Source organism: Nothoprocta perdicaria, unplaced genomic scaffold (assembly GCF_003342845.1).
Source record: "Nothoprocta perdicaria isolate Ctin4 unplaced genomic scaffold, notPer1 scaffold_524, whole genome shotgun sequence".
Taxonomy (NCBI): Eukaryota; Metazoa; Chordata; class Aves; order Tinamiformes; family Tinamidae; genus Nothoprocta; species Nothoprocta perdicaria.
Genome location: NW_020455782.1, coordinates 42,274 through 53,429, shown reverse-complemented (window position 1 = coordinate 53,429; position 11,156 = coordinate 42,274). Strand labels below are relative to the sequence as shown.

The 11,156-nt window shown below is 64.3% G+C and overlaps 4 protein-coding genes across 4 annotated transcripts in view; 3 read left to right on the top strand and 1 right to left on the bottom strand.

Annotated features, from left to right (window-relative positions):
• LOC112954975 (class I histocompatibility antigen, F10 alpha chain-like) overlaps positions 1 to 204 on the bottom strand; it is a 3,518-nt gene extending 3,314 nt beyond the window's left edge. Inside the window, exon 1 of the mRNA XM_026048258.1 lies at positions 96 to 204. Within this exon, the coding sequence (XP_025904043.1) occupies positions 96 to 204 (109 nt within the window). The remainder of the gene's footprint in view (positions 1 to 95) is intronic.
• A 563-nt stretch (positions 205 to 767) lies between these two features.
• Positions 768 to 3,614, top strand: LOC112954974 (antigen-presenting glycoprotein CD1d-like). Its single transcript, XM_026048257.1, has 5 exons — positions 768 to 1,113; positions 1,933 to 2,208; positions 2,964 to 3,251; positions 3,326 to 3,434; positions 3,519 to 3,614. The coding sequence occupies exons 1-5, from the start codon at positions 768 to 770 to the stop codon at positions 3,565 to 3,567; spliced, it is 1,068 nt and encodes a 355-aa protein (XP_025904042.1). The 3' UTR covers positions 3,568 to 3,614.
• Positions 3,615 to 5,082: 1,468 nt separating this feature from the next.
• Positions 5,083 to 7,293, top strand: LOC112954973 (T-cell surface glycoprotein CD1b-3-like). Its single transcript, XM_026048256.1, has 4 exons — positions 5,083 to 5,677; positions 5,995 to 6,276; positions 6,787 to 7,078; positions 7,193 to 7,293. The coding sequence occupies exons 1-4, from the start codon at positions 5,083 to 5,085 to the stop codon at positions 7,278 to 7,280; spliced, it is 1,257 nt and encodes a 418-aa protein (XP_025904041.1). The 3' UTR covers positions 7,281 to 7,293.
• Positions 7,294 to 7,926: 633 nt separating this feature from the next.
• LOC112954972 (antigen-presenting glycoprotein CD1d-like) lies at positions 7,927 to 10,791 on the top strand. The gene is made up of 6 exons (XM_026048255.1): positions 7,927 to 7,990; positions 8,175 to 8,450; positions 9,355 to 9,636; positions 10,150 to 10,437; positions 10,527 to 10,623; positions 10,701 to 10,791. The coding sequence occupies exons 1-6, from the start codon at positions 7,927 to 7,929 to the stop codon at positions 10,789 to 10,791; spliced, it is 1,098 nt and encodes a 365-aa protein (XP_025904040.1).
• Positions 10,792 to 11,156: the final 365 nt, after the last annotated feature.

Below are 11,156 nucleotides of genomic sequence, written 5' to 3'. Positions count from 1 at the left end.
CGCTGCTCCTCGTCGCCCTCCTCATCCTCCTCCCGCTCCCCGGGGCCGCTCCCGGTAAGTGGTGGCCCCCGGGAGCCCCGTTCGGCCCCCCCCACCCCGGGCGGGGTCCCTCTTGTCCCCCCCCAGGGCCACCAGCCGAGGGGAGGGTCTCCTGTCCAAGGGGATGTGGATTGGGGGCCACCAGCACCTGGAGAAGGTTCTCATGACCAAGGAGACTCAGTTTGGTGGCCACCAGAACCCAGGGAAGGTTCTCCCACCCAAGGAGATGTGGTTTGGAGGTCACCAGCCCATGGAGAAGAGTCTCCTGGCCAAGGGGATGTGTTTTGGGGGCCACCAGCACCTAAGGAAGGTTCTCCTGGCCAAGGAGACTCAGTTTGGGGGCCACTAGCACCTGCAGAAGGGTCTCCTGTCCAAGGGGATGTGGTTTGGAGGTCACCAGCCCACAGGGAAGGGTTCCCTGGGCCAAGGGGGATGTGGATTGGAGGTCACCAGCACCTCAGGAAGGTTCTCATGACCAAGGAGACTCGGTTTGGGGCCACCAGAACCCGGAGAAGGTTCTCCTGACCAAGGGGATGTGGTTTGGTGGCCACCAGCACATAGGCAAGGGTCTCCTGTCCAAGGGGATGTAGATTGGGGGCCACCAGCACCTATAGAAGGTTCCCCCAATGAAGGGCAAGTGGTTTGGGGGCCACCAGCATGTGGAGAAGGTTCTCCTGACCAAGGGGATGTGGATTGGGGGCCACCAGCACCTATAGAAGGTTCCCCCAATGAAGGGCATGTGGTTTGGTGGCCACCAGCCCGTGGGGCAGATTCTCCCAACCGAGGGGCCGCCCCGTGGCCCCGCTGTCCCGCCAGGTCCCCTCGCCCTCCACGTGCTCCAGAGCAGCGTGTTCCTGCGCCCGGGCGCGTCCCACACGGACGGGCTGGCGCTGCTGGGCGACGTGGCCGCCGCGGCCTGGGAGCCGCGGAACCACACGATCCGCTTCCTCCGTCCCTGGGTCTCGCCGGCCTTGGCGCCGCCCGTCTGGGCCGACCTGGAGTTCCTCTTCGACTCCTACCTCCACAACCTCGCCCACCTGGTGGACCAGCTGGCCCAGCGCAAGGCCCTCACATGTGAGTAGGACCTGGCGTCAAGGGGCCCCTCTTGGCTCTTCCCAACACCCCCAACCAGGTGATCCCGTCAGGCCTTCAAGAATAGGTCTTGGAGGAGCGGTTTGTCCACCATGATGGACGTGGCGTTGGGTTGGTCCTGGCTGCTCTGGGGCTCACAGTGGTGCCCACCAAGATCTCCATGATGGAGATCTTGGGTTGATGGAGATGCCGTTGGGTTGATCCTGGTGGTCCTGGTCGTGATGGGACTCACAATGGTGCCCAGCAAGTCCCCCATGATGGATGTGGGGTTGGGTTGGTCCTAGTCGTTATGGGGCTCATGATGGTGTCTATCAAGTCCCCCATGATGCACATGGTGTTGGGTTCGTTCCTGGTCATTATGGGGCTCATGATGGTGTCTATCAAGTCCCCCATGATGAATGCAATGTTGGGTTTGTCCTGGTCATTATGGGGCTCATGGTGATGTCTACCAAGCTCCCATCATGGATGCGGTGTTGGGTTCATCCTGGTCATTTTGGGCTTCATGAGGGTGTCTACCAAGTGTCTACCTTCATTGATGCAGTGTTGGGTTGGTCCTAGTCATTATGGGGCTCAAGATGGTGTCTACCAAGTCCCCCATGATGCACGTGGTGTTGGGTTTGTTCCTGGTCATTATGGGGCTCATGGTGGTGTCTACTGAGTCCCCCATGATGGATGCGGTGTTGGGTTGGTCCTAGTCATTATGGGGCTCATGATGGTGTCTACCAAGCCCCCATCATGGATGCAGTGTTGGGATCATCCTGGTCATTGTGGGGCTCATGATGCCCCCTCCATGCCGTGCAGACCCCATGGTGGTTCAGTGCTCCATGGGCTGCCACGTGGCTCCTGACAACAGCAGCTTCTTCGAGGCCGCTTTCGAGGGGCGGGGCTTCCTCGGCTTCAGCCCGCGCAACGGCAGCTGGACGCGGCGGCGCGACGATGACGTGGCGCGCGACGTGCAGGCGATGCTGAACGACGACAAGGGCACCAGCGACACCCTCACGCATCTCCTCAACGTCACCTGCCCCAAGAGCCTCCTCGCCCTGGGTCGGTTGGGGAAGGAGGATCTGGAGAGGCAAGGTGAGGCCACCCATGGTCAGCCCAACCACACCATGGTCAGCCCAACCACGCCACGGTCAACCCAACCATGTCATGGTCAGCCCAACCATGCCATGGTCAGTCCAACAACGCCATGGTCATCTCCACCATTTCATGGTCAACCCAACCACACCATGGTCAACCCAACCATGCCATGGTCAGCCCAACCACACCATGGTCAACCCAACCATACCATGATCAACTCAACCATGCCATGATCAAACCAGCAAGGCCATGGTCAGCCCAACCACGCCATGGTCAGCCCAGCTACACCATGGTCAACTCAAACATGCCATGGTCAACCTCACCATGCCATGCTCAGCTCAACCATTTCATGGTCAACCCAACCACTCCATGGTCAACTCAACCGCGCCATGGTCAACCCAACCACGCCATGGTCAGCCCAATCATGCCATGGTCAACTCAACCACGTCATGATCAACCTCACCGTGCCATGATCAACCCAACCATGCCATGGTCAACTCAACCATGCCATGATCATCCCAACCACATCATGATCAACCTCACCATGCCATGTTCAGCCCAGCCATTTCATGGTCAACCCAACCACTCCATGGTCAACTCAACTACGCCATGATCAACCCAACCATGCCATGATCAACCCAACCATGCCATGGTCAACCCAACCATGCCGTGGTCAACCCAAGCACCCCATGGTGTTTGATGGGGCCACCACGTTGACACGCCCAAGTGACCTTGACTATTGCCTGTCTCAGTGCAACCAATGGCCGTGGTCTTCGCCCATGAGACGCCCGACCTGTCGCAGCTGCTTCTCGTGTGCCGCGTCACCGGCTTCTACCCGAGCGCCGTGCGCGTGTCCTGGCTGCGGGACGGTCACGAGGTGGCGCCGCAGCCCGGGCCGGGCTCCTCGCCGCTGCTGCCCAACGCCGACCTCACCTACCAGCTGCGGCGCGCGGTGGCCGCGGTGCCTGGCGCCGCGCACGGCTACGCCTGCCGCGTGCAGCACAGCAGCCTGGGCGGCCGCGACCTCCTGCTGCCCTGGGGTGGGTGATGGCCACGCGTGGGTGATGCCGCTTGGTGCCACCGCACGCGTCCGGACGCTTCCCCCCATCTGCAGATCCGGATGGAGCCCAGACCGGCCACGTCACGTGGATCGTCGTCGTCGTCGTCCTCCTCATCGCGGTGCCCTTGGCCATCATTGCCTTCCTGTATTGCCGGCGGCACAAGTGGGGCCCGTCCCTCCCGTTCCCCGTCGGGAATCGCTCCCTGCTTGGACGTGCTGCCCGACTCATCCCGCTCTCTCCCTGCAGGAGCTACGAGGACGTGGGTGCCGCCCGGCGCCCGGGCTCCCTCATGTAGCCTCCCATCGTCGTCGATGCCACCGGGGACGTGGAGGCGGGAGGAGCTGGAACGCCGCCGCTCCCAGGAGCCAGCAACACCAGGGGTCTGAGGAACTCATGGACTTCACTCTTCCCACCTCCTCACGCAGCGACCTGGTCTTGGCCTTGACGCGACCACCCCATTAAACGGTGGACACCGCCCCGGCCCAAGGGTGTTTTAGGTTCCTGGTAGGAGGAGGGTGGTGGGACCTGGAGCCAGCGCCACGTTGGGCTGCCTGGAGGGCTGGGGGCTTGGAACCCGTTCACATCTTGGGGTGGGAATGTGAGACCTGGAGCTGGTTTGATGTGCAAGGTGGGAGACCTCAGGGCCACCTCCTCTACTGTGTCCCCGAGTGTCCTCGTAGGCTGGATGAGGGGACAGTGAGGTGGGTGGTGGCAGTGCAAGGTGAGACCCAGCTGAAGGGCAGAGCTCAGAGCGTCGCTCGGAGCGACGCAGGGTCTAGATGAAGACCTATAAATGATTGGTCCTCAGGGCTCTGCTCTGGGTCCGGTCCTGCCCAACATCTTCATCCATGTCCTGCATAAAGGGACAGGATGGGGCTGAGTCGCTGGAGAGCAGCTCCATGAAGAAGGTCCCGGTGGCCTCCAAGGGGACCATGGGCAGAGATGGGCCCCGATGGCCAAGAAGGCCAAGGGGACCCTGGGGGCATTGGACAGGGTGTCCCCAGCAGGTCCAGGGAGGGAATCCAGCCCGTGGACAAGGGGGACGTGGAGCTACTAGGACAGATCCCGGTAGGACCCGGTGGGGCACCAGGCGGAATCGCGGGGCGAGGGGGCGGCGGTGCCCGCCCGCGCCCCGATGACCCTGCGGGGTGTCCCCCGTGTCCTCGCTCCTCGGCCCCGTCAGCGCGGGGGCCCTGCAGGACACCCGACCTCCCCGTGCACCCACACGGGCACCCAGCGGCCTCGGCGCCGGGACTCCCCGGGGCACCCCGGGGCGACCAGGAATGGGGACCCTCCCGGGAGCGCCCTCGCCGGGGTCCCCCCGGGTCACGGCGCCCACGGGGGTGCCCACCCGCAGCCACAGGAAGGGGAAGCTGCCCTGGTTCCCCAGAAGCCGCCACCGCGGTGACTCACCCCGTGCCCGGCCTCCAGGGCCCTCCCTCCCCCAAGCCTCCGCTCGGCCCCGTTGGCCTCCACCCGTCCCTGGGGAGACACGTCCGCCCGCGTCCCCCGCGCGCCGCCGCCTCCTCCTCTATCTCCTCCGCGCCCGCCGCGATGCTGCCGTGCCTCCTCCTGCTGCTCCTCGTGCCCCGGAGGCTGCTCGGCGGTAAGCGGGAGCCTCCCCCCGGCCTCCATCCCCCGCGCCGGCCGCGGGGCCTCCCGGCCCGCTCCCCTTGCCCTCCTCGCGCCTGCGGCTCGTGCCTGGGGGTGGGTGGGCGCCGTTGGCTCCGGCCTCGTGCAGGGCAGGGGGGACCCCAGCCCCGCTGTTACGGGGAGCCCCAACACGCCGCATCCCGCCCGCGCTGCCGAGATGGAGGCCGGGCCCCCCAGCGCCGTGGAGGACCCGCTCGCTGTGCCCAGCTCCCTGCCCCACATCCCGTTGCAACCGTCACCCTCGCACTGCTGCCTCCTTCCCGCTTGCCCGCGGCCTCCCAGCCCCTCTGAGCGCCACCCGGGAAGCCCAGCGGCCTCCGGGCGCCTCGGCCTCCCTTCTCCCCCTTGCGCGTCCCGTGGCCTTGCTGGAGGCAGCCTCTCGCCGAGGTGTCCCCGAGGTCCCCGTGGGCCCCCCGGCCTCCTCGCGGCGCCGCGCCCCGCTCCGTGTGGCGGTGCCAGCGCCTCCCTGGCAGCCTCGACACCTCTCGCCGCCGAGCCGCACACCCTCCACCTCTTCCTCACCTTGGCCTTCCAAAACACCACCGTGGTCGACGTGGGCACCGCGGCGGAGCTGGACGGCGTCGCCTTCGCCGCCCTGCATGACACCACGAGGGACATCATCTACCAGCGCCCCTGGGTGTCCCCGGCCTTGCCAGCGGCCGAGTGGCAGCAGCTGGGAAACCTCTTCAAGATCTACGTGCACAACCTCATCCTGCTGCTCGAGGGCGACGCCACGCAGCACGGCGAGCCCTGTGAGCGCCCGCGCGCTCGGGCGTCCCCCTTGCGCCAACGGGGAGCTGGGGCGAGAGGAGCTCGGAGAGCAACCGGTGCTCCCTGGGCACCCGGGGCTCTTCCCGTGGGAGATGGCGCTTGGTTGTCCTCGTTCCTCACCCCATGGGTGCCCCCTGTGTGGCCTCACCCGTTGGATTCTACCCAAGCAAGAGGATGGGGAGAAATCCCATGGGGTTGGGGATGGAGTGGGGCAAAGAGCCACGTCCAAGGCAGTGGGTGGTGGGCTCCATTCTGGGCTTCAAGCACTAGTGATGGTGTCCCCATGTCGTCCCCGCAGACCCCTTCGTGTACCAGAACATGGTGGGCTGTGAGCTCTATTCCAACGGCTCCTCCACCAGCTTCTGCTACCTGGGCTACAACGGGCAGGACCTGATCGTCTTCGATGTGGACGAGGCCTTCTGGGTGCGGCAGAGAGGGGACGCGCTGGCCACGCGCATGGAGGAGACGTTCAACAGCCTCACGGGGGTCTCGGCCGTGCTGCAGGAGCTCCTCAACTTCACCTGCGTCGAGCACATGAGGAGCTTGCTCCAGAGTGGGCAGAAGGAGCTGCAGAGACAAGGTGAGGCCCCCTAGGTCAAGCCAACCACGCCATGGTCATCCCAACCACCCCGTGATCAACGCAACCACACCATGATCAACCCAACCACACCATGGTCAACCCAACCACCCCATGATCAACCCAACCACACCATGGTCAACCCAACCACCCTATGATCAACCCAACCACGCCATGGTCAACTCAACCATGCCTTGGTCAACCAACCACCCTATGATCAACCCAACCACACCATGGTCAACTCAACCATGCCTTGGTCAACCCAACCACCCTATGATCAGCCCAACCACACCATGGTCAATCCAACCATACGATGATCAATCCAACCATGCCATGGTCAACCCAAACATCCCATGATCAACCCAACCACCCCATGATCAACCCAACTACTCCATGGTCCACCCAATCACACCATGGTCAACCCAATTACTCCGTGGTCAACCCAACTGCCTCATGGTGTTGGATGACACCATGCTGACCAGCCCAAGTGACTGTAGCTCTTGACCATCCCAGTGCAACCAATGGCCGTGGTCTTCGCCCGCCAGGAGCCCAACTCATCGCAGCTGCTTCTCGTGTGCCGCGTCACCGGCTTCTACCCGAGCGCCGTGCGCGTGTCCTGGCTGCGGGACGGTCACGAGGTGGCGCCGCAGCCCGGGCCGGGCTCCTCGCCGCTGCTGCCCAACGCCGACCTCACCTACCAGCTGCGGCGCGCGGTGGCCGCAGCGCCCGGCACCGCGCATGGCTACGCCTGCCGCGTGCAGCACAGCAGCCTGGGCGGCCGCGACCTCCTGCTGCCCTGGGGTGGGTGACGGCCACGAGGATGTGATGGTGGCTCCGTGGAGCTCCCACATGTGGGCGGCGTCACCGCACGCGTCCGGACGCTTCTCCCCGTTGCAGATCCAGATGGAGCCAAATCCAGCCACGTCACCTGGATTGTCATCGTTGTCCTTGTCATGGTGGTCGTGGCCATCGCTGGCATCGTTTGGTGGCGTCGGCATCACCGTTGAGGCTCCCTCCTTCCCCCCAAGGGCAACGTGATGCCCACGCGTCCCCGTCCTCCCCTTCCAATAAACGTCCATGTCCCCCATCATCCTGTCCCCGCTCTGTCCTCTGTGCTCGGTCTCCTTTGGTGTCACCTCTGATGTCCCTTCCCGTCCCCTCCCATCCTGGTGGCTCTGGTCCCCCAGCCCTTCCAGGTACCTCTTCCCCTGTCACCGGGGCTGCCAGCGGTGCCGTCCCCATGTGTTGATGACCCAAGGCTGGCCTGATGCCGCTGGGCCCCTATTGGGTGGTGGCCAAGGTGCCCTCATTGGGTCCGAGTGGTGGCCTTGGGGAGGAAGCCCCCAACCCAACTCAACCCAACCCAACTCAACTCAACCCAACCCAACCCAACCCAACCCAACGAGTGGCTCTGGGCAGCAGCCCCGGGCCGAGCACCCAACCCCTCGCAACGTCCTCGTCACCCTGTGGCCACCAAGCCGGTGACTCACCCATTCCGCCACCGCCGGGTCCTCCCTGAAACCCCAGCGCGGGCACCATTGGCTGCCGGCGCCGCTGGTTGGTGTCAACCTGAGGAAGTGCAGGCGGCCCCGGCGACACTGTCACCGTCCCCGCCGCTCGCTCGCGCCCGCCTTGGTGCTTGCCGCCGGCGCCATGCTGGCCCTGCTCCTCTTCCTCCTCCTCCTGCCCTCCGGTGGCGACCAGAAGCTGGAAGCAGGTAAGGGGGAGACTCTGGGACACGGTGGTGGCCTCAGAGCTGCGTGGTCCTCAACCCTGTGTTGGCTACGTCCCTACCCAGCCCGGGTGGCCCTGGGTGTCCTTGGGTTCCTCCATGGTGACGACGATGCCCAAGGGGACCCCCGGGATCATCCCCATTGCTCTGAGCTCCTCTCCCCGCTCAGCCTTCCCGCCCGTGTCCGGTCCGTCCGTGCTGCGCCTCCTGCAGACCACCACGTTCCACAATGCCACCTCCGTGGCCACCGAGGCGCGGGGGCTGCTGGACGACATCCCGCTGGGCTTCCTGGACAGCCGCACCTGGAGCATCCACTTCCTGCAGCCCTGGGTGCAGCCAGCGCTGCCCCGCAGCGACTGGGACACCATCAGCGACATGGTCAAGATCTACCTGAGCAAGTTCCACCACCTCATCCAAGAAGGCGCCGTGTTGAAGCAGGTGCCCTGTGAGTGACGGTGCCCGTGAAGGTCCCCACGGGGCCTGCAGGTCAGGCCCTGCTGTCAGTAGCACAGCTGGCGACCTCCACCCTTCCCTTCCTTCTCCACGTGTCCCCATCCTGCCCAGGGTCATTGGGAAGGGCCGTTCTTGGGGTCTCCATGTTGTTGGCCAAGGTTCTTGGGGTCTCCACATTGCTGCCCAATGTTCTTGGGGTCTCAGTGTTGTTGCCCAAGGTTCTCAAGGTCTCCACATTGCTGCCCAACGTCCTTTGGGTCTCAATGTTGTTGCCCAAGGTTTTTTGGGGTCTCTGCGATGATGCCCAATGTTCTTGGGATCTCCACTTTGCTGTCCAATGTTCTTGGGGTCTCCATTTTGTTGCCCAAGGTTCTTGGGGTCTGCACATTGCTGCTCAATGTTCTTGGGGTCTCCATGTTGTTGCCTGAAGTTCTTGGGGTCTCTGTAATGCTGTCTGATCTTCTTGGGGTCTCAGTGTTGTTGCCCAAGGTTCTCAAGGTCTCCACATTGCTGCCCAACGTCCTTTGGGTCTCAATGTTGTTGCCCGAGGTTTTTTGGGGTCTCCACGTTGCTGCCCAATGTTCTTGGGGTCTCTGTTTTGTTGCCCGAGGTTCTTGGCGTCTCCACGTTGCTGCTCAATGTTCTTGGGGTCTCCATGTTGTTGTCCAAGGTTCTTGGGGTCTCAGTGTTGTTGCCCAAGGTTATTGGGGTCTCCACATTGCGACCCAATGTTCTTGGGGCCTCCACGTTGCTGCCTGACGTTCCTGGGGTCTCCACGTTGCTGCCCACCGCGTTGGCCAATGGTGCCCCTAGAGCTGTGGTCGGATGGGTGGGTTGAGCAGGTATCACCCCCGCTGCCGTCCAAGCTGCTCTCCCCACTTCTCCCCACCCCACAGACCCCTTCGTGGCCCAGTGCACCGGTGGCTGCCTGGTCTTCCCCAACGACACCGGCAGGGCCTTCGTCTACGTGGGCTACAACGGTGACGACTTCCTCACCTACGACATGGACAAGGGGAGCTGGCTGCTGCTGCAGGACACCGAGCTGGCCAGGTACGTGCGGGACAGGCTGGAGAACTACACGGCCTTCACGGAGCTCATCCAGGTGCTCTTCAACAACACCTGCGTGGACGACGTGCAGATGATCCTGCGTGCCGCCAAGGAGGCTCTGCAGAGGCAAGGTGAGGCCACCCCTGACCAACCCAACCACGCCATGGTCAACCCAGCCATGCTGTGGTCAACCCAGTCATGCTGTGGTCAACCCAATCATGCCATGGCCAAACCAACTGTGCCATGGTCAGCCCAACCACACCATGGTCAACCCAACCATGTCATAGTCAACCCAACCATGCCATGGTCAGCCCAACCATGCCATGGTCAACCCAACCATGCCATGGTCAGCCCAACCATGCCATGGTCAACCCAACCATGCCATGGTCAGCCCAACCATGTCATAGTCAACCCAACCATGCCATGGTCAGCTCAAACACACCATGGTCAACCCAACTGCACCATGGTCAACCCAACCATGTCATGGTCAACCCAACCACTCCATGCTCAGCCCAACCACACCATGGTCAGCCCAACCATGTCATAGTCAACCCAACCATGTCATGGTCAGCCCAACCACCCCATGGTCAACCCAACTGCCCCAAGGTGTTGGATGCAACCACCGTAGCTCTCGCCCATCCCAGTGCCTCCGGTGGCCGTGGTCTTCGCCCATGAGACGCCCGACCCGTCGCAGCTGCTTCTCGTGTGCCGCGTCACCGGCTTCTACCCGAGCGCCGTGCGCGTGTCCTGGCTGCGGGACGGTCACGAGGTGGCGCCGCAGCCCGGGCCGGGCTCCTCGCCGCTGCTGCCCAACGCCGACCTCACCTACCAGCTGCGGCGCGCGGTGGCCGCGGCGCCCGGCGCCGCGCACGGCTACGCCTGCCGCGTGCAGCACAGCAGCCTGGGCGGCCGCGACCTCCTGCTGCCCTGGGGTGGGTGACGGGGACGGCGCGGGGACACGCGCGGTGCCGGAGGCGGCGCCGCACGTGGCTCCGCGCTGGCCCCATCTTGGCTCCTCCAGGGACCTCGGGCACTGCGCTCGTCGTGGGGCTCTCGGTGGCCGCGTCGGTGCTCGTGGCCGCCGCCGCCGCCGCCGCGTTCTGGGTGTGGAGACGCAGGTGACTTGGCCGCCCCCGGGGGGTCGCTGCGGGCCGTGTCCCGCGTCCCCGTCCCCTGACCCTCCCTCTCGCTCCAGGCACTGCCGGGACACGGGCGAGTCGGAGCCGCGGGCCTCCATCCTGAGCAGCGGGGAGGACACGGCCCCTGGTGCCGCTGCCCAGCAATGAGCCCCACAACGGGCCGCCCGGCCACCGCGTGTCCTCGAGGTGCCACTGGCACCCCCAGCGCCAGACGTGCGGCCCAAACCAGCTCTTTTTAACCCAAATCCTTACAATTCGAGCTTGGCGGTAGCCGTCGCCCCTCGCAGCCCCGTCACCGGTTGGTGGTCACGGTGGGCGGGTGGAAACGGGATTAAAGGATCTTCCACCACCAGGTCCCGTCTGTCCTGATGCCGTCACCAGGTCTGGGATGGACAGAGAAAGGTCCCGGTGGGTTTGTTGTCCTGGTAGAACGTCCCGGCACAGTTTGGTGGGAGAAGGTGCTGGCATCACGAAGGGAGAGCCATGGTGGGGACGGGTCTTCTCTGTTGGCT